Source organism: Delphinus delphis, chromosome 3, assembly GCF_949987515.2.
Source record: "Delphinus delphis chromosome 3, mDelDel1.2, whole genome shotgun sequence".
Lineage (NCBI taxonomy): Eukaryota > Metazoa > Chordata > Mammalia > Artiodactyla > Delphinidae > Delphinus > Delphinus delphis.
Genome location: NC_082685.1, coordinates 47,836,820 through 47,862,685, shown reverse-complemented (window position 1 = coordinate 47,862,685; position 25,866 = coordinate 47,836,820). Strand labels below are relative to the sequence as shown.

The 25,866-nt window shown below is 38.1% G+C and overlaps 1 protein-coding gene across 10 annotated transcripts in view; it reads right to left on the bottom strand.

Annotated features, from left to right (window-relative positions):
* CSNK1A1 (casein kinase 1 alpha 1) overlaps positions 1 to 25,866 on the bottom strand; it is a 50,961-nt gene that overhangs the window by 20,076 nt on the left and 5,019 nt on the right. For 7 of the 10 annotated variants that reach the window (XR_009518941.1, XM_060008552.1, XM_060008553.1 and 4 more), the window contains exons 3-5: positions 6,975 to 7,101; positions 3,842 to 3,940; positions 1,337 to 1,420 (exon numbers count right to left, since the gene is read on the bottom strand). Coding sequence is in view for 8 of the 10 variants with exons in the window: in XM_060008552.1 (XP_059864535.1) it covers positions 1,337 to 1,420; positions 3,842 to 3,940; positions 6,975 to 7,101 (310 nt within the window). In the remaining 2 variants the exon portion in view is untranslated. The remainder of the gene's footprint in view (positions 1 to 1,336; positions 1,421 to 3,841; positions 3,941 to 6,974; positions 7,102 to 25,866) is intronic. The other 3 variants (XR_009518942.1, XM_060008560.1, XM_060008559.1) reach the window with 1 other exon arrangement.

The following is a 25,866-nucleotide window of genomic DNA, read 5'->3' as shown; positions in this document are numbered from 1 at the left end:
TTTTCTTCAGAAACGCTACTGACAATTTTAGTTTTTGGTATTTACAACAGTTTTTCTCCTAACCAGCAGTCACATTTTCCTGCCCTTCAGAAAATTCACAAGATTACTTTTCCTTATAACCCAGAAGACCTATTATTAAATAATTATGTTATAAAATATAAGTAAAATGTGTGAATGTATATGGATAAGTAAAAATAGGGCAGTAAAGTTGCCTTACAATGTACCTAATTACCCACCATCCTCCCTCTCTGCCCAACCAAGACCTAGTTACCACAGTTGGTATTTCTTTGTGAATAAAAGTAAAATTGAATTCCTGAAACCGTTTTAACAGTGGGAGAACGTAGTTCCTGAAATAATGCTGGGCAGTATGGAAAAGGATTAAATGATTACCCAGGTGATACTTGTGGTTTAATAACGGAACTACAAAGTATGCTCACATATCAAATGCAACTTTTTTCCTTTTCTGATTACTTATGTCAATACTTACTTCTCAGTGTATACTAAATTGATAAAGATTCGTTCATTCAGGAGCTTCAAAGATTAAGTACCTAAATGGTGTGATTTTTAAAATTATTTTCCCTTGTTTATCTGAAAATTCATACAGTAATAAAGCTATCTAACTTCTACAAAAGTAAATATGAAGAGTTCTGCTTACATTTAAAAAATATTTGGAAAGTTATTGGAGTGTTTAGCCTGCTAAACACTAAATCATCAGGTTATGCATCTGTTTATCTTACATATGTGTTACTGATGGTAATTGGTAAGTGCTTCAGTTATCGTTATGTTGTTAGAATACAGTATATTCTAGTTCCAGAGCATATAATGCTCTTTAAGCATTTTATGCCACTTGTTTGAAGCTGAGAGAATTCTTATATTGAGGTAATCAATTCTAGAAAAACCAGATCTGAAATCTGATCTACACTTACCTAAAGTACGCTAGGGGAAGGGGAAGAGTTGATGCAGAATATCATTCAGCAATAATGCAACTCCAAATTATTTTTAAAAACTGAACAGTCTATCTCAAGTTTACCATTAGGTAAAGAATTTCAATGGTAGATCAACACATTTCCTCATGTGGATGTTAGAGATCTAAACATAATCCTGTTTTCATTTAGGTTTTCTCTAAATTTTACAAACTTTAAGCAAAAGCCACAAAGAAACATCTTAGTAATGTTATGTTTGCCAAGTATGTCTGAATAATGCCAACGTAAGAGGTGCTTGAGCAAGATCTACATTCTCCAGAATTAAAACAAAACAAAAATAATCAAAATAAAACAGTAAGAAAGAAAAGCACATGAATTTGGGATTGAGGTTGGAATAGGAGACAGTTTCAGACCTGGTTTAATCCTGAGAAAGATGGGTCCTGAGAAGAACTAACAGTCATGCTTCTTTTCCTCTTCCCCACTGGAGATTCTAAACACTAAACAGACAATAGAGGGTGGCAGTGCATCAAACAGTATTGCTTACATTGCAACAATGGCCGGCGCAGACAGGCAACACCGAGGCATTAGAGAAAGAACAGGGTAGCCAAATGCCATCCTTCTTCCACCAAGCACTGTAGCTTCTCAGTTTTCCAAATAAGAATCACATGCTTAAGAACATTTGAATTCTGGAAAATACTCAGGTTTTTAATGCCACTATATTGTGTCACTGCCTGAAACAGGGATAGCAATGGTGACATTTGGCTCTTTAATTTATTAATAAAAAAGGGGGGAATTTGGATCTGCAATCTTTGGTATCACAATCTGCCCTTCCCCTAAAAAAGATTGTACAGGGGAAAAAAATCTTCAGTAAGGAAGAGGTAGAAGGCATTTAGTCACCTTAAAATTTATTTTCATAAGCATGCAGGGCTGATTACTGGAAGAGATGAGCAAATTCACTATGATTGGAGTGACTACTCCTAAATATCAAATTCAGAACAATTTTCCAAATAAGAAATTTGACTTTAAAAATCAACCTCAAAAGCGCCCCCCACCCAACTCTTTACCCACAAATAGAAAACTACTGGAACAAGCTGACCGAAGAATCCAGTCTCATACAACTGGCATATTTCAAACTACAATACAGAAAACACTAAAAACCAACTACATAAACAAAACACTAATCTAAAATGTTCAAGAACAACATTTAGAATTTGAATCTTAGGTAAAACACTGCACTTCTAACCCTAGGGTCTCTCTCAATCTGTTTAACAGCAAAACAGCTTCACAATATTCTTTTTAATATCTCTAAAAGAGGATACAAGATTCTAAAAAGGTTTACGTATCACTGGTCGTTTGGATTTCCTAACACAACTATGTGATTAATAAGCTATTTTAAAGGGGGGAAAAAAGCAAAGAGGTATTATCTAGGCCATCATTAAATTTAAGACAAAAACCATGTACTGCAATGTCAACATGCAGAACATGGATCACATGAGGATAATGGGTCTTTAGCAGGAAGAAAATGGGAAGACAAGGGCTGGGAAATGGTCAAAAGATTAGGGTCATACCGACAAAATTGCCCCCCAAAATTAAGACTAGTAATTTTTCAATTAAATTACCAGGTTTTATAGTAACAATTAAGAACCTGGATGCTTCAAAGAGAGAAGCCACATAACATTAAAAAAAAAAAAAAAGATGCAATTGGGAATGGCAAGAAAGGTTGTATGTAGATTTAAACACCTTCTATTATTTAAAGCTCAGCTTTCAACAAAAAAATTTTAATTCCTAAAACTTGGTCAGACCAACATTAATGTCTCACGCATTAACAAATAACACCAGTTCTAAAGGTAATGGCTCCAAGTTGGCATTCATACAGGCAAACAAAGGTAAACATTTATAGCTAGACCTAAAAACACCAAACATTCCCTAATGGTTTAATAAAACAAATGGGAATGTTCCTTCCAAAAACAAAACAAAACAAAAAACACAAAAAACAAAAACCCCCCAAGTTGTCCTGAAGTTGAGAATTTCTATCAGATCATCAGATCATAACATGCTTAGTGCATTGCCAATGCTGCCTGTCTGCCCGAGCTCAACATTGAATTAATTAAAAAAAGCAATTCACTCAGTAAAACTAATCATTGCAGAAAAAATTCAACACAATTAGTTTTTAACTGCAATCATGCGTCACTAGCTAAAACCCAACCACCCCATAAATTCAATCATTCTGCAGCCCCCAATGAACACTAATTTCATTGTATGTATGTTCATTTCACTTGTCTACACTTCCCTTTGAAAAGGAGAGGAGAAGAGGGGTGGAGACCCCACCCAACTTGGCACCCAAATAAGAAACTGTCAACTACTTTTGAAACAGGCCCAAAAGTTATCCTTTTGAATACACAAATCCAAGGACTGAAGAATTCTCATTATCAACCATGCTTAGTCAGCAAATGTTAACGCCATGGTGACAGATGGGTCAGTGGTTCCCACGCTGGCACAAGCACATATATTAAAAAAACCCACACTTCAGAGACAAAGGTTAAAATCTGATTTTTAGCATTCAGGAAGAAAAGTACATGGGGTTTTTTGTTTGTTTTTTTTGTTCGCTAGCTATTCGAATGAATGAAAAATAGATACAACTGCTCAATAGTTAAATAATATAGATGATTACATTTTCACTATAAGCCCTTGGAATTTTATATTTCCATATAAATAACTAACCTTGGTTGGGTAAGTTGGAGAGAATTTATTTCAAGTTATTAAGTTAATAGATTATCCTTCTAGTACAATCTTTTAAAGCAATTATCAATAGCAAATTCAACTTACTCTGACTCTTAATTTAAAGACTGAAAGTTCACCAAAGCAATTCTTGAAGTTTTTTACTCTTTGTTCCTTCATGCAAAGAACATGTGACTAACCTTATTACAGTGACGCCCAATACCCATTAAGAAGTTATCTGGTTTAATGTCTCTGTGTATAAAATTCTTTGTATGCACATATTCAATTCTACTGATCATCTGGAAAAAAGGGGAGGAGGAGAGAAAATTAAGTGATTTGTATTAAGTGACAAAAGAAAACATTATTTCTCAATTACTTCAATATGCCAATTATTTTTCAAGATCGCAGGTATACTTTATTAACTTTATTTAGAGTTCACAAAGACAGTGCTAGTCAAAATTAAAAAGAAAGGGCAACCAGGCACTGCATTTACCTCTAGACTGATGGATATATAAGCATAAACCAGAAGTGTTCTTTAGGCTTATTCTTTCACTATTAATGATTATAAACATGATAGTAGCAAAACATGACCTGATAGCAAAAAATGGTTTTATTTTTAAATTACAAAAGTAATACATTTAGAATTGTTTCAGTTGTTGTAATAAATTATATAAAGTAAAAGCCAATCCTATGCCTCCTGACGTACCTATATAAATATAAAAACAGCCTGCTACTGCCCAGATCTATTTCCATGCTCTTATATACATACACACATAAACTCACTTGTGCTTGGGAGTAAGGGGTGTTGACCAATTGATATAGTAGCTATAAGTTGTTGTTATTGCTTTAAATTGAAATAGAAACGGTCCACTCACTTTATTCTTGTTCACTTGTTTTTAACTAATTATAACCCAAACATTCCTGGAAGTTGGTACCATACAATGTAAGCATGTAACTTTTTATACAAATGGGGACATACACACGCTGGGTTTCCTTTCTTGCATGCCTTTTGGACTCTCCCATGATTTTTCTCCATACTTGTATGATCATATTCCAAAACTGAATAATAAACATGCCATTCTAACAAGCTTTTCTTAATTTCTTGGAAGTTCTGCCTCGTCAAGTGGTATGGTCTTAGCATTCTTTTTAATGGCTATAAATATTCTATGGCACAGATGGAAGTACTCCCCAATTATCCCCTAACTCACAGTATTCCCATTATTTCCAATATTCTCCCACCATAAACAATAATGCTATTAATAATACTTAAATATATCCTTACCTACTAGCGCTTTTATTTCTATGGGTTATAAATCCCATACTATTACAGCAGAGTTGCTGGGCTGAAAGGTATGTATTTTTTTCATTTTGATAGGTGCCATCAGACTGCCCTTCAAAATAGCTTATAACAACTCATTTTTTTCAGCAGTAGTGTTCTTTCTCCCACTAGCAAAGTTATTTCAGTTCTTTCTAAATTTTGCAAATTTGACAGGTACTGACCTCGCTTATTTCCCTAACAGTTTGGAAACCTGCTTGTTTTTACTGACCTTTTGGATTTAGTACTATTCTATGAACTGTCAATCTATACTCATCCAGTATTCTTTTGGCTTGTCCTTTTCGTGCTAATTTTTAAGAATTCTTTGCATACAACAATCTTTTATCAGTCATTTGTTATGTAAATAGATTTAAATTTTGAAAAATTTGTCTTAACTCTGGCATCTCTTCTATAATAGTTTTAATTTCCAAATTATCAACTATGTCTACCTTTTCTGTAAAATACTTACAAGTTGTATTTGAAAGTGTTTTCCATGTGCAAAGGCTGCCAACATTATCTTTCTACCCATATGTTCTTGCTCTTCTAGTAGTATATGTCAGGATTCTATTTTTTACTTGGCCTCATTTTCTCCAGAGCTTTTATCACCATGGATATACAGATTCTAAATCTTACTCCTCTACCTTGGCAAATGTCTTTTGAAGCCAAATTGTAATCTCTGGCTTAAACTATTCATACTCTCAAGGAAGTAGATGTATACAATGTTCAAATAGCATCTTTAGGTACAGCAGCAACTCATGTATTAAAGAAGTAAAACAAAACCACTGGCTCACTTATGTACATATTTGTCCTAGCTAAGTAATACCCATAATTAAACTATGAGTATTAACTCACAGGGGAAATGTGGGGCAAAAGACAAATTAATAGCACAAACTACAGACTACTTCAAGTATTGCCTGTCATCTATGGGGCAAGACTCAGCTGTTTCCTTCTTAAACAAATACTTTGCTGCAACCCCCTTTCCTAAATTACATTCTTTCTCTGATGTTACTAGTGTATCCAATATATAGACTTCTATGACAGAACCCTTCCATTTTTCTCCACTAAACTCTATGCTCCTAGAGGGAAGAGACTAGTTCTTCTTCTTTGTACCTCCCAGTGTTAAGTACAATGGCAGTCCCCGAATAAATGTTCACTGTATGAATGCCTATGTGTTACTGAGCCTACAGAATACAAACTCTTTTATTAAGATTCATTCACATGTCATATTAAGAGGTTTTAATCATAAATTCCTTGACATTTACCTATTATCTTTGACCATATTATCTGTTTCCTCAAGGCTTGTTCCTGACCCTATTATTCCCCATCTTAAAATTCTTTAAAACTAATTTTCTTTTTTATTTCCTTTAGTTCAAAAAAATCTAATCTTGGCTTTAAAACAATTTCATCTAATCTCCAGCCAATGAATAAATCTAATTCATGACATAAAAATTTCCCTGGTTTTGCTTACCTATTACCAATGGCCGAGAATCCTTTACTTCAAGAGCATCTACCTGGTCAAAAATTATTCCTTAAATTACTTCAGTACCTTATTTTCCTCAAAAATACACCTTTCATAAGGATTCAACACATAATACATAGCATTCAATTTGCTTAATTTAAACAAAATTTCAATATATACATATTTATCTATATTTATATACAAACAAACACTCCAAATCCTTTCTTCAAACAAAATCTTATAAGGAAACCTGCTATATTCAACACTAAAACAAATACACTCTATCTGATGGGAGCAGCTTGAAAACTCCTAGTCTATAGGTGTAATAAACTAGTATAATCCGTTTTTGTCCTATACCCATGGGAAAACATCTACAAGTCATATTAGAGTAATACACTTGAATGACTATACCCTACTATGGATCTTTTTTTGCTGATCCAAACATTAAACATTGACACATGGGACTATAATTCTCTGGTTTACACACATTTAAATTATAGTTAAGTAGTGGTAAACACTAGTATTTCTTAGTTTTTATTCTCATAAAAGTTTCACATACCTGGTCAGCTAACATAAGTACAGTTTTCATTGTGAACCTTCTTGAACAGAAATTGAAGAGGTCTTCGAGGCTGGGTCCAAGAAGATCCATGACTAGCACATTGTAGTCTTTTTCCTGACCATACCACCTAATAAAATGAAAGGGGGAAAAGGGAGGGTATTATAAAAAGCTGATTATCACTTAACATCACCAAATTTTAAAAAATTTGAATAAGATAGTTTTTCCTCTCTGGTTAGGTTTTATTTAGGGTTAAGTTTTCCACTATTCAGTTGATGAACTCACTGACTGACTACATTGCCCAACACAAGGTAAAGAGATTTTTTCCTGTCAAGCAACCCATTGTCCAATTAAGTCAGTACTTGTGTGGCAGCCTTAACATTCCTCTTAACCAGGGCAGCTGAATTCTATATCCATCCACCACTGATTCCTGAGACGATGGGCAAGTTTCTTAACCTCACCTGGTCTTACTTTTTAACTGAAGAAATGAAGGAGATTCTACTAGTCATTCCAAAACGTTTCAGAAAGCAAAGATCCCTTTCACTATAACTCATGTTCCATTTCCTACCAAGTTGTATTAATAAGGAGTCACATTTTTGCTTAGTTCCCGATTACAGAAAACAATCATATTACCACAAAGATGACATTTGCTTTTTACTGGAAGAATCATGCTTTAATTATCGGTTGCTATATTACTGTGGATATACAATTTGCCCCCAATAACTCTAGGAATATCAACTGCTAATTTCAGAGACTACAAGAACTGGAAATCACTGCAATAAATGATTTCAAGTTTCTATATGCCTGTAAGTCTGGTACGGGTAATTTCCTGAAAATAAGCACTACCATTTTTATTTCAAACTTATCTAGATTATGAATTTTGCTTGAGGGACATCCCTGGAGGTCCAGTGGTTGGTTGGGGCTCCGTGCTTCCACTGCAGGGGGCACGGGTTCGATTGCTGGTCAGGGAACTAAGATCTTTTATGCCATGTGGCACAGCCCAAAAAAAGAAAAAAAAAGGCATTTTGCCATTATTTAAAATGTTAAAAAAAAACAAAACGAGGAAGTTATTTTAAAGCTAGACTGGAGTGATTTCTTTGTTAACTCTAATAAGAAATGATACCTGGATTTACCATTTGAGAAGTTTATGTGTTTTAAAAATATTCAAAACAGGGGAAAAAGGCTTAAAAAAATCTGTGTCAAAGGCATTAATGAGTATCAGTTTAGTGGAAAACTGTTCAGTGTTTTTGGTTTGCTTTATAATTTTATTTATTTATTTATTTTTGGCTGCGTTGGGTCTTCATTGCTGCACGTGGGCTCTCTCTAGTTGCAGCGAGCGGGGCGGGGCTACACTTCCTACGGTGCTTCTCGTGGTGGCTGCTCTTGTGGAGCGCGGGCTCTAGGCGCACGGGCTTCAGTAGTTGAGGCTCACGGGCTCTAGAGCACAGGCTCAGCAGTTGTGGCACAAGGGCTTAGTTGCTCCGCAGCATGTGGGATTTTCCTGGAGCAGGGATCGAATCCATGTCGCCTTCATTGGCAGGCGGATTCTTAACCACTGCGCCACCAAGGAAGTCCCGTTTAGTGTTTTTAGTGTTATTTCTTTTTTAAAATTTTGCTCTAATATGTTATTCTGTTATAAAAGAAAATTAAGACTGAAACTAGAGAATGGGGATTTAGTATCTTAATAACTATATTTTTCTAGAAAATGCAAAACCAGCTACTTAAGCATGGTCTCATATTCAGATCCAATGAATACGCTCCCTAGAATCTTATGTAAAAGATCGTAAGGTGACTAGGCTTAAAAAGCTCACATTCCTTCCTACGCTTTTGTTTCAGCTGTTCCCGAGGACTACTACTTCGCAAACATGATACACGAATAACTACCATCGAACACACAAAGGAATTCATTTTCATATGTCTTTGCAGAAAAAGGTAGCCTGATGGGGAAAGTTTCTGCTTAACCTTACAGATTGTGCTCACTAGCCTAAGAAATGCAACAGATGTACCAATCTCCGAATGGCAGAGTTGATCTGCCCTTATTGTATCTAAAACTATGTTCAAAGCTGCTGCAATTATCCCCTTTCAATCCTTTATTTTCCATATAGGAATTCAACACCCTTCACATACATTCCAACATTTACAACACTTGAAAGAAAAGCTCACAGTGGTGGGTTTAAGAATCTGCCTTCCAATGCAGGGGACACGGGTTTGATCCCTGGTTGGGGAACTAAGATCCCACAAGCCACGGGGCAACTAAGCCTGCTTGCCACAACTATTGAGCCCGTGTGCCACAACTACTGAGCCCTTGCACCACAAATAGAGAGAAAGAAGCCCGTGAGCAGAAATGAAGAGCCCACTCACCACGATGAAAGATCCCACGTGCCACAAGTAAGACCCGACACAGCCAAATAAATAAATATTTTTTTTTAAAAAAAGACAAGTGATGAACAAAGTGAATAGCTTATGTTCTCCTTTCCTGATTCCTGTTTTGTTTTCCTTCTTTTTTTTCTTCTTTCTTTACTTAACGGCAGAGGCAAATCTGTGCTAGGAAGCTGTCAGAAACTTCAAAACCAGTCGTTGCCATTATAAACATCCAATACTAAGAATATGGCAGATTTTTAATATAAAAATCTAATTTACCGGGGCTTCTCTCGTGCCGCAGTGGCTGAGAGTCCGCCTGCTGATGCAGGGGACACGGGTTAGTGCCCCGGTCCGGGAAGATCCCACATGCCACAGAGTAGCTGGGCCTGTGAGCCATGGCCGCTGAGACTGCACGTCCGGAGCCTGTGCTCCGCAACGGGAGAGGCCACAAGAGTGAGAGGCCCGCGTACCGCAAAAAGAACAAAACAAAAAAAACAAAAAAACCTAATTTATCTAGGTTTTAGAGAAAAATAAATGACTCTATAAAAAACCACCAAATCCAGAAAGAGCTAAGGCAGTGATGGGAAGTCACTAAGAATCAAAGGCAAAAGAGAAAGCACAAATCAACTCTCATAAGACTACATCTCATGTCTACATCAACAAATTTGTTCCAATGGCTCCCTAACAAAATTACAATAAAGTGAATTTTAGAACCATCCAATCCAAACTACAAACTTGAAATGTCAAAGGCACAAATTCATACTTCACATCTTCATGCAATCACACAATTTCATAAAGCACTTTGTGGGAAGTCATATGTAAAGTAAGTCTTTAACAGAATACTCTCATAATAATTAGAAACAAGGGGGAATTAGATGAATTCAGAAACACACTTTAAAAAAAACCAAACAAGTTATTAGGCATTTTTCTCCATATTGCTTAAGTGTATGAGTTTAAGACACAGCCCCTATTCTCAATATCAAGAAGACAATCGATAAAAAAACAACTAAAACATAAATGATTCAAAGGCATTTTCCTCCATGGTGCAACTACGGCACTTCTAAAATAATTAGGTCTTTCCGCTTAGAAATTGGTATTATAACTCTTTAAACCTAAGTGACAGGTGTTTCTTTCATTCCTCCTTTTGATCTCAAGGAATATATAACTTATTTCTCTAAATCTAACACCTCACACCCTCCCCATCTGTGCTTTCCACCTGTGTAACCCATCCCGACATTATTACACACAGATTAGGAGCCAGGAACAGCCTTCTGCTTATCCAAATCCTACTTACTCAGTTTCTACCTTCACCTCCACGTTTTCCACTTTTATTCTGCAAGCTGCTAACTCTCCATTTTCAACTGCAACATCCTATTACCCAGATGCCAAAGAAATCTTCCTTAAGTAGACTATCCCACATTGGTCTCCCGTTTCACAGAATTCCTATAGCCACTGACTACTGCCTATATCCAAGATCTAACCCCTTGACAATACAAATCTTCAGGTACTGTTACTTTGGCGTTTCTCTCTCTACACCTGTAAGATAAAACCTACTGTTTGTCTTATGTCTTCATAGAATCTGGGTAATGAGCAAGCACTAAGCTGATTCTCTGAGATCATTTAAGTTTGCAGGCAATCTGAAACCCACAAACATGAAAACCTCACTCCTATTCTCCACTTTCTAGGTGCCTTCAACCAGAAACTCAGGTCTTATCTTTAGACATTTTTCAACATAAGCAGCAATGTGTTGCTACTAAGTACACGATGGTAAAGTAATGTGCACACTGTAGGTAACTCAGATACTTATGAGATTAAAAACAAACTTGTTTGATTTGGACCTTATTCTTCCTAATAGTTTCAAAAGATGCAGAAGAATCAAGTAATTTAATGGATGAAAGCTAAAAAAAAAGGGGAGGGGGCAAGGTCTCATTTACTATTTGTTTGTTTCAAATCAATGTCTTTAGACATAGTGTTGCCTGACCAATCAAGGAAGTAGGCCAAGGAATGAGCTCGCAACTTAGAAAACCATCATTTCTTACTGAGAGCATAAAAAAGGTTCCTTAAGGTCTGAAGAAGATGCTAAGAGAAGGAAGGTCCATCTCTCTGATCTTATTTCCTTCCTCTAAACCCATATCCAAACTAATTCTAGTTAAAAAATTAAGAAACAGATAAAAAGCACAAGCCTAAGATAATACATGCACAAGTCAATAGGGCTGACCAAAAAATGCTAACAGAATTCAGAAAAAGCAAACGATCAGTGGGAACTACATCTGTCCAAAGAAAGAAACCTAGTGAAAATGGTCTGTTACTAGTCAGATCCTGAAGGAGGGATAATATTTTGATAGATAAGGTAGAAAAAGATGTGCTAAGGGCTTCCCTGGTGGCGCAGTGGTTGGGAATCCACCTGCCAATGCAGGGGACACGGGTTTGAGCCCTGGTCCGGGAAGATCCCACATGCCGTGGAGCAGCTAAGCCTGTGTGCCACAACTACTGAGCCTACGCTCTAGAGCCTGCGAACCACAACTACTGAAGCCTGTGCGCCTAGAGCCCGTGCTCCACAGCAAGAGAAGCCACTGCAATGAGAAGCCCGCACACCACAATGAAGAGTAGACCCCGCTCGCCGCAACTAGAGAAACCCTGTGAGCAGCAATGAAGACCCAACACAGCTAAAAATAAATTTAAAAAAAAAGATGTGCTAGGCAGAGGCAAGAATAGACCATGGGCTCGCATAAAGGGGTGAATCAAAGTGACTGATAGTTTGGGGCTATATTATAGACTCTTGAATACCAGGCTAATGTGCTTTAAATTCTATAGATAACTGAGGAATTATCAGTGGAGTATGGATGGGACATAAGTATTAAGAGTTGGCCTTGGTATCAGTATGCAATATGGAAACTGGGGAGTAGGGGAAGGAGTGACAATGACATGAGAACCAATTAGAAGAGTTATATTATAGCTGAAGATGTGGAGCTAGAGGTTTCTTTTCTCTATTAAATCTCGATGAAAATGGAAATACCTTAGAAAAGAAACAAAATGACTGAAATGAAATATTTTAGGTATTGCTATGAGACCCAAGGACTTCCAAGAATAGTAAATCAGTGTAATTATCGTAAATACTCAGTTCAGATTAAAGGACCTAAATATGCCCATCCCTATGACTATAACAATAACAAGAGAAAAAAGAACATTTGTTTAACGTAGGTCTTCCCCCTCTGACTTGATTGGTGACGGCTAATTTTATGCATCAACCCGACTGGGCTAAGGGATTCTGAAATAGCTGATAAAATGTAAAACAGTATGTGAAGGTATCTCCAGAAGAAATTAGCATCTGAATGACAGGCTAAGTAAAGAAAATCACCCTCCCTAAAGTGGGGTACCTGAACAGAATAAAAAGGCAGAGGAAGAGAAATTTCCCTCTCTGCTAGAGCTGAAACATTCATCTTCCATCTTCTGCTCTAGGACATCCGTGCTCCTGGTTTTCAAACCTTAGGACTCAAACTGGGACGTAAATCATTGGCTTCCCTGGTCTCAGGCCTTTAGGCTTGATCCAGAACTACACTGCTGGTTTTCCTGGGCTTCCAGCTTATAGACCACAGGTCATGGGACTCCCCTTTTTTTTTAAATTTTTTTTTCATACAGCAGGTTCTTATTAGTTATCTATTTTATACATATTAGTGTATATACATCAGTCAAAATCTCCCAATTCATCCCACAACCACCCCCACCACCACCACTTTACCCCCTTCGTGTCCACACGCTTGTTCTCTACATCTGTGTCTCTATTTCTGCCCTGCAAAGCGGTTCATCTGTACCATTTTTCTAGGTTCCACATATATGCGTTAATATACGATATTTGTTTTTCTCTTTCTGACTTACTTCACTTTGTATGACGTCTCTAGATCCATCCACGTCTCTACAAATGACCCAATTTTGTTCCTTTTTGTGGTATATATATGTACCACATCTTCTTTATCCATTCATCTGTCAATGGGCATTTAGTTTGCTTCCAGGTCATGGGACTTCTTAGCGTCCATAATCGTCTGAGCAAATCCCTCATAATAAATCTCTTTCTCTCTACCTATAAATATATCTCGCTTTATTGCTCTTTGCAGGTATCATGTTTTTTACAAACTGTGGCAACCCTGCCTTGAACAAATCCATCAGCACCATTTTTCCAACAGTATATGCTCACTTTGTGTTTTTGTCACATTTTCATTATTTTTATATTTTCGTTATTATTATATTTGTTATGGTGATGATCTGTGATCTTTATTTTTTTATTTATTTTTTTTTTTGCGGTACGCGGGCCTCTCACTGTTGTGGCCTCTCCCGTTGTGGAGCACAGGCTCCGGACGCGCAGGCTCAGCAGCTATGGCTCACGGGCCCAGCCGCTCCGCGGTATGTGGCATCTTCCCAGACCGGGGCACGAACCCGTGTCCCCTGCATTGGCAGGCGGACTCTCAACCACTGCACCACCAGGGAAGCCCTGTGATCTTTATTTTTGATGTTATTATTGCAAAAAGTTACCACTCGCTGAAAGCGCAGATGATGGTTAGCACTTTTTGGCAATAAAGTATTTGTAAATTAAGGTAGGTACAATTTTTTTAGACATAATGCTATTGCACATCTAACAGACTACAGTATAGTGTAAACATAATTTTTAATGCACTGGGAAACCAAAAAATTCGTGTGACTTTGCTTTATTGTGGTATTCTGGAACTGAACCCATAATAACTCTGAGGTATGCCTGTATATATGATCCATCGGTTCTATTTCTTTGGAGAATCCTAGTATAATAGGGGCGGCCATTTTATGTCTTGTTCACAACTCTATATTCCCAGCATCCAGCACAATGCTTTACATGCAGGAAATGCTAACATTTGCTGAATTAAAGAATAAAAAGCTGTATTAGAGGTTTTTACCAGGCTAGGGCATGCTTGACGTGGCAGATGAGGAAAACAAAAAAAGGAATACAAAAATACTACCTGTACCGAAAGTATAAAGTCATCAGGAAGCATCTACTCATCTTTGATTCAAATAAGTCAAATAATTATAAAAGTTTAGAAGTGACAGTCGTAACAGATAAATGTCTTTTCCTATGCCATTTATCTTCCCATCTTTAGATTATTAATGTCAGAGTCTTCACTGAACTAAAAGTATGAGCACTGAATCAGTGCTGTAATATACCCATTTTCATAGCATCTACATTCTCAAGACAGTGTATCTCAAACTTAGTCTCTTGCCAAATTATCATCATCCAACTTTTATGTTCCTTTTTATGAGGGTAGAAATTAAGGACCTGGTCTAGTACAATCTCGCTCAACTCTAAGAACTAGCTCAAATTCCCCCTTTAGGTTGCTACTGCTAACAGTTCCAGCCACCTTACTCTCTTTAGTCTGAATTCCTTTTAATGTTCCTATACATTAATATTTACGTGCACCATCCTTAACAGTAGAATTTTGCCTTTCATAATATTATAAAAACTATAGATAGCTCTTCTTCCCATCCTTCAACAGCACCCAAATTACCATGGGCCAAAAAAAGTCACCTACAGGCAATTCTTATCTTTTCCTGTATCTTTCTTCTTGCTTCTCATTGTAATCATGCCACGTTGCCTTCTTTTCCCTTTTTGTTCTGTTTCTGGCATGAGTGTGTCGGGGTTAACAATTCATTTAAAACAGTCAAGAAAGGCACTTCCTTCTCCCCCCTCCTCCTAAATTACCAGACTTCAACAGCAGGCGACCCTCAACCACAACACAAGCTCTCAATTCTCAATTTAAATTCCTGAGTCTCAAAAGTCACCAATCCTCCTAGTACTGCATTCAATAGTTGATTACTTCTGAAAGGTGGAAGCATCTATGAACTTGAGTCTTAAGACACTGTAATCCTTTAACCTAGAATTGTTAGTACTTATTAAGCTCCATTTTATTAATGGCATTCATCATGAAAGCAGAACTATGATGCACAGCTTTGACTACATTTTGATTCATGTAACTCTTCGGCGCTTCTGAAGAACTAGACACAGGACTAAAATGTGGGTAACCTCCTGATTTTCTATTAACTCTTGGTATACAAGATTGCTGTGTAACTCTCATTCTCCTTCTCTGCCCATATTTGCTCCTTAGATTTGTGGCCTGCGTTTTACTTTGAATACCTAGGTACCTAGAATTTAATGAACTAAACTTTTCTCTTGCCATCAAAAATTTAAGACCAGGCTTCCCTGGTGGCGCAGTGGTTCAGAATCTGCCTGCCAAGGTAGGGGACACGGGTTCGAGCCCTGGTCCAGTAAGATCCCACATGCTGCGGAGCAACTAAGCCTGTGCACCACAACTACTGAAGCCCTTGTGCCTAGAGCCCGTGCTCCCCAACAAGAGAAGCCACGACAATGAGAAGCCCGTGAGCCGCAACGAAGAGCAGCCCCCGCTCACCGCAACTAGAGAAAGCCCACATGCAGCAACAAAGACCAAATACAGCCAAAAAAAAAAAAAAAAAAAAAATTAAGACCTTCAATCTATTTCCTCCTCTTGCAATTTCATTTAAAACACAATTCATATTTTAGAAGGTCAGTAACACAAAATTTTTATTCATAATGCTTTGGATTTACAACTTGCAGAAATACCTTTGAAACAGTTTGGGATCCAGAGCATTTTAACTAGAGAAAGACACTCATTGCTGCTATTTGGCTACTGCAGGGAACTGGAAAATCAGGTTTAATAAGGAAAACAGACACTAAGTTTTCTGGTGAATTAAGCAACTAGAACCAGAAACACAAATACCGATTAGACCGATTTCTCCATACTAAAAACTGATTTAGACGTTAAGTAAGAAAAGAACCACAGTTTTAGCTGTGGGTATGGTGATCAGAGTAATAATTCTGATAATGTGATGAATTCAAGAAATTTTAGATATTAATTCTATCTTTTTTTTTAATTTATTTATTTATTTATTTAGACTAGGGTCTTCGTTTGGGGGTCTTCGTTTCTGTGCGAGGGCTTTCTCTAGTTGCGGCAAGTGGGGGCCACTCTTCATCACGGTGCGCGGGCCTCTCACTATCGCGGCCTCTCTTGTTGTGGAGCACAGGCTCCAGACGCGCAGGCTCAGTAGTTGTGGCTCACGGGACTAGTTGCTCTGCGGCATGTGGGATCTTCCCAGACCAGGCCTCGAACCCGTGTCCCTTGCATTGGCAGGCAGATTCTCAACCACTGCACCACCAGGGAAGCCCCTTAATTCTATCTTTTACTTTACTGAACCTTTCCCAGAACTTTCCTGGGTCTTCCAAACCTTTTTTAATTGGCTAATTTCCCCACCCTTACAATCTCACACCCCTGGGGAGGGCACTGATAAGCATAGAAGTAATTTAAAATTGAACAAGACTAGAAAGGGAAAAGAAAATAAATACTGGAAATCCACCAACTGAGAGACCAATCCTGCATCAATGTATTTAGCTACAATAACCAAGAACTTGCCCAAACAAGTTGTGTGGGTGGGTGGGAGGTGCTAGTTCTACACCAAGTGTTCTGAATCTTTTCTGTTGTCATGGATCCCCCACCTTTGGTAGTCTAATGAGGCCTACTGATCCCTTCTCAGAGTATTTTAAATGCATAAAATAAAATATATAGCATTATAAAGAAAACCAGTTTTAGAGAAATTCAGTTACCATAAAATTACTTTAAAATCAATCTTGCTATAGTAATATACATGCTCCATATTAAAGCATTAAATAAGATTTAGAGGCAGGTCTAACTAGTACTATAATTTTGGATATAAAGACTATTTTGGGGGCTTCCCTGGCGGCACAGTGGTTGAGAATCTGCCTGCCAATGCAGGGGACACGGGTTCGAACCCTGGTCTGGGAAGATCCCACATGCCGCGGAGCAACTAGGCCCGTGAGCCACAACTACTGAGCCTGCGCATCTGGAGCCCGTGCTCCACAACAAGAGAGGCCGCGATAATGAGAGGCCTGCGCACCGCGATGAAGAGTGGCCCCCATTTGCCGCAACTAGAGAAAGCCCTCGCACAGAAACGAAGACCCAACACAGTCATAAATAAATAAATAAATAAATAATTTTAAAAAAAAAAGACTATTTTGAGTTACATGCAACAATAATGTAATATGAAAATACCTGTGATTTCTATTGGTGACAAAGCCATAGGTACTGCCAAAACTAGTGGGGACTTGTTGCCTACGTTTATAAAAGAAAAACTAGGTTCAGTTAGAGGTACATGAAAATAAAGGTGGAATTGTTTTCCTATCCAATTCACTGACCTTGTGGAGGGTAAATCCCTGAACCAAGTTAAGAACCCTGCTGTAAACAGATTTTTAAGGTAAATAGACTGCAGAATAAGATCTAAAACTTGGGCATCATATGTGTTTCACTCAGCAATAATAATGTCAACTAAGATGATTCGCTTTCCTTCTTCATCCTAACCCTCCTAACTGCTACTACTAATCCTTTACTCACAATATCATCCCTAAGATCTTTGAATTATGCTGTAGGATTTCCACATCAGTCCCCTTGTTCCTTGCCCTCTGCCTTAAAAGATGCATAAATGTTCCTTAACCCGCAAATTTTAAAAACACAAACAAAGGGCTTCCCTGGTGGCGCAGTGGTTGAGAGTCCACCTGCCGATGCAGGGGACACGGGTTCACGCCCCGGTCCGGGAAGATCCCACATGCCGCACAGCGGCTGGGCCCGTGAGCCATGGCTGCTGAGCCTGTGTGCCTGGAACCTGTGCTCCGCAACGGGAGAGGCCACAGCAGTGAGAGGCCCGCGTACCGCAAAAAAAAAAAAACCACGAACAAAAAAATGTGCTTTGATACTTAGTACTACTAAAGCTCCTATTAATTTACCCTTTCAATATTTATGGTGGCTAACAAGACAAAACCCAATAATTCTTGCTCTCATAGCTTACAGCACAGTCTGTGTAGGCAAACACATATGATGAAAGAGAAACTGATGGTGAGAAGGTACAAATTATGGGGACCCAATAGATCTTTCAGAGGGAGGCATTAGGAAAAGCTTCTCGACTAAGAAGTATGTTGATTCTTGAAGCATGAACAGAAGACGGCCAGGTAAAGAGGTGTGTCGGGGTTAGGAGTACGCATTAAGCTTGTTATTCACAAGAAACTGAAAGTATCCAGCATAGTTGGTTCATAGCAAGACAAGATCATCCGATTTTCTTGTTCACGGTTAACTTGTTGAAAATCTAGTTTCTATTTGCCATCTTACTTTCATTTTTTGTTCTTGGTTCCCAGTATAATGGTTATCATTCTCATCATACTACCCAAAATTATACTTCAAAGATCACAAATGGTCCTTGCTGTCACTGCTCTCTCTAGCTTTGGTCATAGTAGTACTGGAAGACAGTATGTGGAGAACTGGAACCTCCAGAGGAATACAAGTATTAAAATATACTATTCCACTGGGAAATGGGACAATATACCTGTAGTTTCACAATACCAATTATAAAGGATTGATCAAATCTTTTCTTTTTATTTATTTATTTTTGGCTGTGTTGAGTCTTCGTTGCTGTGCGCGGGCTTTCTCCAGTTGTGGTGAGCAGGGGCTACTCTTCATTGCAGTGCGCGGGCTTCTCATTGTGGTGGCTTCTCTTGTTGCGGAGCACAGGCTCTAGGCACGCAGGCTCCAGCCGTTGTGGTGCACGGGCTTAGTTGCTCCGCGGCATGTGGGATCGTCCCGGACCAGGGCTCGAACCCGTGTCCCCTGCACTGGCAGGAGGATTCTCAACCAGCAGGATTCTGCACCACCTGGGAAGCCCCAAATCTTTTCTAATAGGCAAATGTATAAAGTAGATTAGTAGCTATCTAGGCCTGCAGAGATATGGAGAGTGATTGCTAATGTGTTCAAGGTGGTTTTTTTGGGGGGGGGTGATGAACATTTTAAAATTGGATTATGGTGATGGTTGCACAACTGTACATATAGTAAAAACCACTGAATTGCACCCTTTAAGTAGATGATGCTTACATAGGTAAATTATCTCAATAAAACTGTCAATCTTTTACTAAAATCTGCTCCTCCAGTCTCTGTTTCAACACTTATTAAGGACCTACTATGTGTGTGATACTGCTGATAAGGATGCCATAAGCAGCATAAGGCCTAAAAGAACAGATAAGTGACAAGTACAATATAAAAGCGACAATAAAGTAAATATAAAACACAGAGGAGGGCTTCCCTGGTGGCGCAGTGGTTGAGAGTCCGCCTGCCGATGCAGGGGACACGGGTTCGTGCCCCAGTCCGGGAAGATCCCACATGCCGCGGAGTGGCCACTGAGCCTGCGCTCTGCAATGGGAGAGGCCACAACAGTGACAGGCCCGCGTACCGCAAAACAAAAACAAACACAGAGGAGCAAGCAACTTATTCAGAAGATAAAAGGGAAGGCTTCTTAGAAAAGTTAGTATCTGAGCTAAACTTTGAAAAATGCCCGTTACCTCTCAACATAGTCTCCTACTTTCAGTCACTCCTCTACAGTTTCATGGTGTCGTTTCTCTGCTATGAAAACCAATGCCCCTCCCTAATTACACACCAAAAACAGCAAAGTGTCATATATATATGAGGAACTCCAAAAATCTGATCTCTGCCTATCCTTTAATTCTATATCCTTATTCCCTCACCAGACTGCCCTCAGGCCATATCACTGAGTCAACAGTGACTTACTAAGCATGACTGTATACTGAGCTCTATTCCAGCCAAAGCCCAAAGCCTTACAGTCTCATTCCTTTTCTTTCTCTGGAATAGCTATTACCTCCTCCTAAAAACTGACTTCCTTTAACTGCAACACCCCATTATCCCAACTCTCCTCTTGCCTTGATTAACTCTGAATTTCCACCACAGGGTTCAGTCCTCACTTCTCAATTTCCTTTCTCCACTATCACTTCTATGCTGATCTTGCTCAGATCTAACACCAGTCCTAGTTCCCTGGCCTAGGATTAGGTCTATATTTTCTGCTAACTTAATTATACAAGAGCTAAACTTGGGATACGCTGCACCTTAAACTCAACACATCCAAAGCTATAACCATCCACCCTACTTTTAAAGTGTTTAGGACTTTGCACTCCCAATGCAGGGAGCATGGGTTCGATCCCTGGTTGGGGAACTAAGATCCCACATGAGGCAGCCAAAACAAAACTGGGCCCCCTTTTCCTTCTTCCTAATTTAAATCTCAAATTCTCAAGGCTAAAATGACTTACCTCCACTCCTTAAGAAGAGAAATATGAGAAAATGTACATTAAAATGTTAGAGCAAGGGACTTCCCTGGTGGCACAGTGGTTAAGAATCCACCTTCCAATGCAGGGGGCGCGGGTTTGATCCGTGGTCGGGGGAACTAAGATCCCACGTGCTGAGGGGCAACTAAGCCCGCGTGCCACAACTACTGTGCCCACACGCCGCAACGAAGACCCAGTGCAGCATGCATAAATAAATAAATAAATAAATACCTTAAAAAATGTTAGAGCAAAAAAGTAACAAAAATCAAAATATCTCTTAGTACACTTCAGAGACCAAAAGGTTTCCTTTAGGGTGCTTTTTGCACTATAGGAATCACCTGTATTAAGACAGTTTTACATATAACGATTTAAGAGAACAAATAATTTTGGCTAGATGAAACATTCCCCCCACCACATTCTACAGTAATTAATTTGCTTAGCAAATCCTTCTTAAGTAGATAGATTCTAGGTTAAAAAAATTTTAACTCAAATTTCTCTGTATTAGCAAATGAACACAAAAGAAAACAAACAATTCCAAAGTCTGATATAATCTCTTAAAAGTAGAACAGAAGAAAGAACACAAAGTCTGGGCTTGAAATGTTAATGCAGATATAGGAAAGGGGAAAAATGGAAGAGGCAACGCAAGCTATTATAAAGGAACGATCTAACCTGAAAGAAAAAAGCAATGAATGAACACATGAATATCTATCCATAAATTTAAATTCTATGTAAACCTGAACTAATAATATAGAACTATGCAATATATACTTATAAAAATAAGCCCTTCAGTGACTAGACAATTAAAAAGTGGCCCAGTAAACCAGAAGTTGGATTTGAAAATGGGAAGCTGGTTGAACTCACAGTATATGCAATATAGTGCAAAGAATAGTGAACCAGCAGCCAAAATAAAAACAGGTTCTAGTTCTGGCTTTGCCATTTTCTTACCGGCATGAGCCATTTTTGCTCACTGATAAACCTTTTTTTTTTAAAAGAACTATATATATATATATTTATTTATTTATTTGGCTGCACCAGGAATTATTTGCAGCACACGGCATCTTCGTTGCTGAGTGCAGGATCTTTAGTTGTGGTGTGCTTTAGTTGCGGGGTGCAGGATCTTTTAGTTGCGGCATGTGGGATCTAGTTCCCTGACCAGGGATCCAACTTGGACCACCTGCATTGGGAGCACAGTCTTAGCCACTGGACCACCAGGGAAGTTCCACTGATAAACATTCTTAATATAACTTATCTATTATACCTATCAAGAGATACAATAGTAATTATGAGATTGTAAAAGCACTACACAAACAAAAGGATTACTTTCATTACAAAAAGCAGTTGCCCAACAATTATGAAATGACAACAACCAAGACAACAATAGTCAGAGCCCTCTCAGCAAAATAATCACTAACTACCCCCAACTGCTCAATACAATGGAGTGTCAAAACCTCAACACAGTATTTCCCAAAGCATGGTTCTGCGGTCTTTAACAGAAATTATCTGAGGTTACTTGTTAAAAATACAGACTCTTGGGGCCCATTCCAGTACTGGTCAAACAAATCTGGGGGTGAGACAGTAAACCCTACATTTTAAACAAGCTCTGTAGGTAATTATTATGCATGGTTGATGTTTGAGAAATGCTGACTAAGCAGGATTCACAAGGAGACATAATGGGGTCCCTGCGGACCTCTCCAATCAAGGCAACCTCTGCATGGTTCAGAATGCTGTTTGGGGCTCAAACTCATATTATCCCTTTGATGTTAAGGGAAGGTTCATGTCCTTACAGGAGATTTAGACATCTTTGCTCCTAATTTTCAGCAAGAGACAACTTCACAATTATACACATGTCAGGTACATGGCAGATGCTCAATAAGAACGTAAGCCTCACAAAATTTTTGTCTGTTCACTGAAATGTGCCCAGTATCTGAAACTGCCCACCCAGTATGTAGCAGGCACTCAAATATATGTATTTGTTGACTGAATGAAAAACGTTTGCTAATTCTCTAGAAGGTACTGTACAGGTACTGTAAAGTTCACTATCACTCTCCAACAACAGAGCTTTAATTTTTAGAGAAAAACCCAACATCACTCCCTTTCTTAAGAAGGATACAAAGTATTAATATTATGGAGGTCCAAAAATGAGAACACTAGGATTTCAATAAGTGAAGCTTAGTGGTAACAACAATTTCAATCAAGTGAGAAGAGCCAAAAGCAAAACAACCTAACGTGAATACATAGTGAATAGGGTAGTAAAGGAATGGAAAAGGAAAAGAATGGTATTTACATAAAGGTATAAAAGCCAGTCTTTTAAGAATTTCATTATAGTGTTACCAAGGACAATGTATTAGACACTTCTAATATAACTGAAAGACTTGGAAAATTTGGAACTTAAAACAAAATTTACAAAAACTTCATGCTACTACTTTCCAACAAGGCAGCTTTAAATCAGATCTCACACTCCCCTTGCCATAAAAGCCACCTTAAGTACAGAATAATCTGGCAGTGTAAGGAAGTGTAACAGATAAGTACTCAGAGCAGCTTCCAGACAACCTGAAATATAGGACAGCCTCAATTTCAGGTTAATTTGCAAACCTTGCCATTGCACACTTAAAGATGGCACAAACAAAACATATGATGTGTACTATGTATGCTTAGTCACTGTCGCCATCTTGTTTCCCTTTAATAAAAAAAACTTCTGTACAAAAACTGCAAGTCAGAACCAAAAGAAATTCCAAAAGGCCAATTCACCACTGATAAATACTTATGCTGACAAATGTCCACCACATTAGCAAGCCTTTACTGTGAAATTAATAGACACCAGCATTTTGATATGGTAGTATCTTTATATCAGGATTCAAAGCTAAATCAACTAGTACAGCCATATTTCCATTTGTAAATTGCATACCACCTAGTGAGTTCAGCTGAGTTCACTTAAGAAATACTAAAAGTGGGAATTCCCTGGTGATCAGTGGTTAGGATTCTGCGCTTCCTCTGCTGGGGGCCTGGGTTCAATCCCTGATTGGGGAACTAAGATCCCAGAAGCCGAAAGAGGCAGCCAAAAAAAAAAAAAGAAATACTAAACGTCATACCCCCAAATCAATTAAATCAAAATATCCGAAGTTAGGAGCCAGGTGTCAATATTTTTTTTTAAGTTTTCTAAGTGATTCCAATGTGCAGCAAAGTTTGGGAACCACTGAAAGAGGCAGTAAGATCTATTCAAATAACACATCAGCTGTGTGACTCTAGGCAAATTAACCATTTTGACTCACACTTTATATAAAACCTCAACTTACAGGATTGTTGTAATGATTAAATGAGACCATGTGCAATGCCTGGATATTGGTTGATTCTTTTTTTCTTGCGCATAGATGGAAAAAAGAATGTTTAGCCACACTAAATTCAACCAACTACCCACTTATTTCAAAGTACATTATCAATGTTATGAATAAAAGGCAACTAAAACAAAATGTCATTGCAGAGAATGGAAGATGCACCTTTTATTCTACTGATCCCATCAATTTATATAATGCATTAAAAAAACTCTTAAGGGCTTCCTGGTGGCGCAGTGGTTGAGAGTCCGCCTGCCGATGCAGGGGACACGGGTTCATGCCCCAGTCCGGGAAGGTCCCATATGCCGCGGAGCGGCTGGGCCCGTGAGCCATGGCCGCTGAGCCTGCGCGTCTGGAGCCTGTGCTCCGCAATGGGAGAGGCCACAACAGTGAGAGGCCCACGTACCACCAAAAAAAAAAAAAAAAAAAAAACTATATATACACACACACACACACACACACACACACACACACATAAAACCTATGTTGTCACAAAACATAGCCTACCAAGGATTAGCAGTATTAAAAAAAATCAAATATTCTTTATCTCATTAGGGAGTGTGGGTTACATCTGTGTATGCATTTGTCAAAACTGAGTCAATGGCACATTGATCTATATACACTTCACTGTATGAAAATTACATCTCATTAAAAAAAATTCCATTAAGACATGGATAAGTACATGTTATGTGATTACTAGTTATTAACAATTTTCAAGAGCCACCTGAGATTGTATTGGAAATACAAACAGTAACAAAAAGCATAATTTAGACTAGTTATTCATTTATATTATGAAACCTATTAAGGTACTCATTTAGCCTCAGAAAAACTTCTGTTAAAACTCAAAGGCTGATTTTAAGAATAAAATGGAATAAACCAAAAGATTAGATTTACAACATTTGTTTCAAACTCTAGTTTTCTCTTGCATAGACTTCTTGACATTAAAGTTTCTTACTAAACAGGACAGATCATGAGAAAACATCACTAAATCATACCTTAGGTACAGATTAAATGTACTCGGAAACAAAATAATCTAGCTCTAAAATCGACTAAAGCCAAGGTAGTAAAATCCATGGACTATACAAGGGTTTACAAGTATTTACTCCACTTTAAGATACAAATTAATAATGTCCACAAAAGTTCTCATCCAGCAATCCATGGATTCAAAAGGGAGAATAAGAATCATAAGGATCTAATTAAATAATAATACAAACAATAGGTTACTTACATTTATCAGTTTTTCTGTATGAGACCAAACGCCATAGAGTGAAGGAGGCAAAATATGGCTCTGCAGCATCAAATGAAAAGGTGTGGGTTATGTGAGCAGACATGATTTGACCTTGACATAAAGGTGAAAATGGCTCACAGGAAAATTGGAAGTTAGGAGATTTCTAGTAAGCCCTCTGAGACTCAACAGTCTAATTTATATATCATGAAGTGTTGGGCTATTATCTCTCAGGGTTCATCCAGCTCCAAATGCTATCTAAGCATCATTACATTATTCCATTACTAGAAATCCAGCATAAGCCAATATACGTACCCTTAGTGTACCACGGATTCAGTTACTGTATGAATCCTGTGATCTGTAATGTTATCTCTCTAATAAAGACATACCCAGTGTAGACATCATCTTTGTTCTCTGATAAGAATATTAGAACTTATTTACAGGATATATGCTCAGTGCCAAAAAGCTAAGATTAAAATTTAAGCTGCTTTTAACACTGGACAGTAAGGATTAACTAGTACTTTATAAATATCTCCTAGAATATTTGACATTCAAAGAGGGCAAAAAAAAAAAAAAAAAGTGGTGAAAGAAACAAGACAACTGGGACCTCCCTGGTGGAGCAGTGCATAAGACTCTGTGCTCCCAATGCAGAGGGGCCTGGGTTCAATCCCTGGTCAGGGAACTATATCGCACATGCATGCCGCAACTAAGAGTTCACATGCCACAAGTAAGGAGCCCACGTGCTGTAACTAAGAC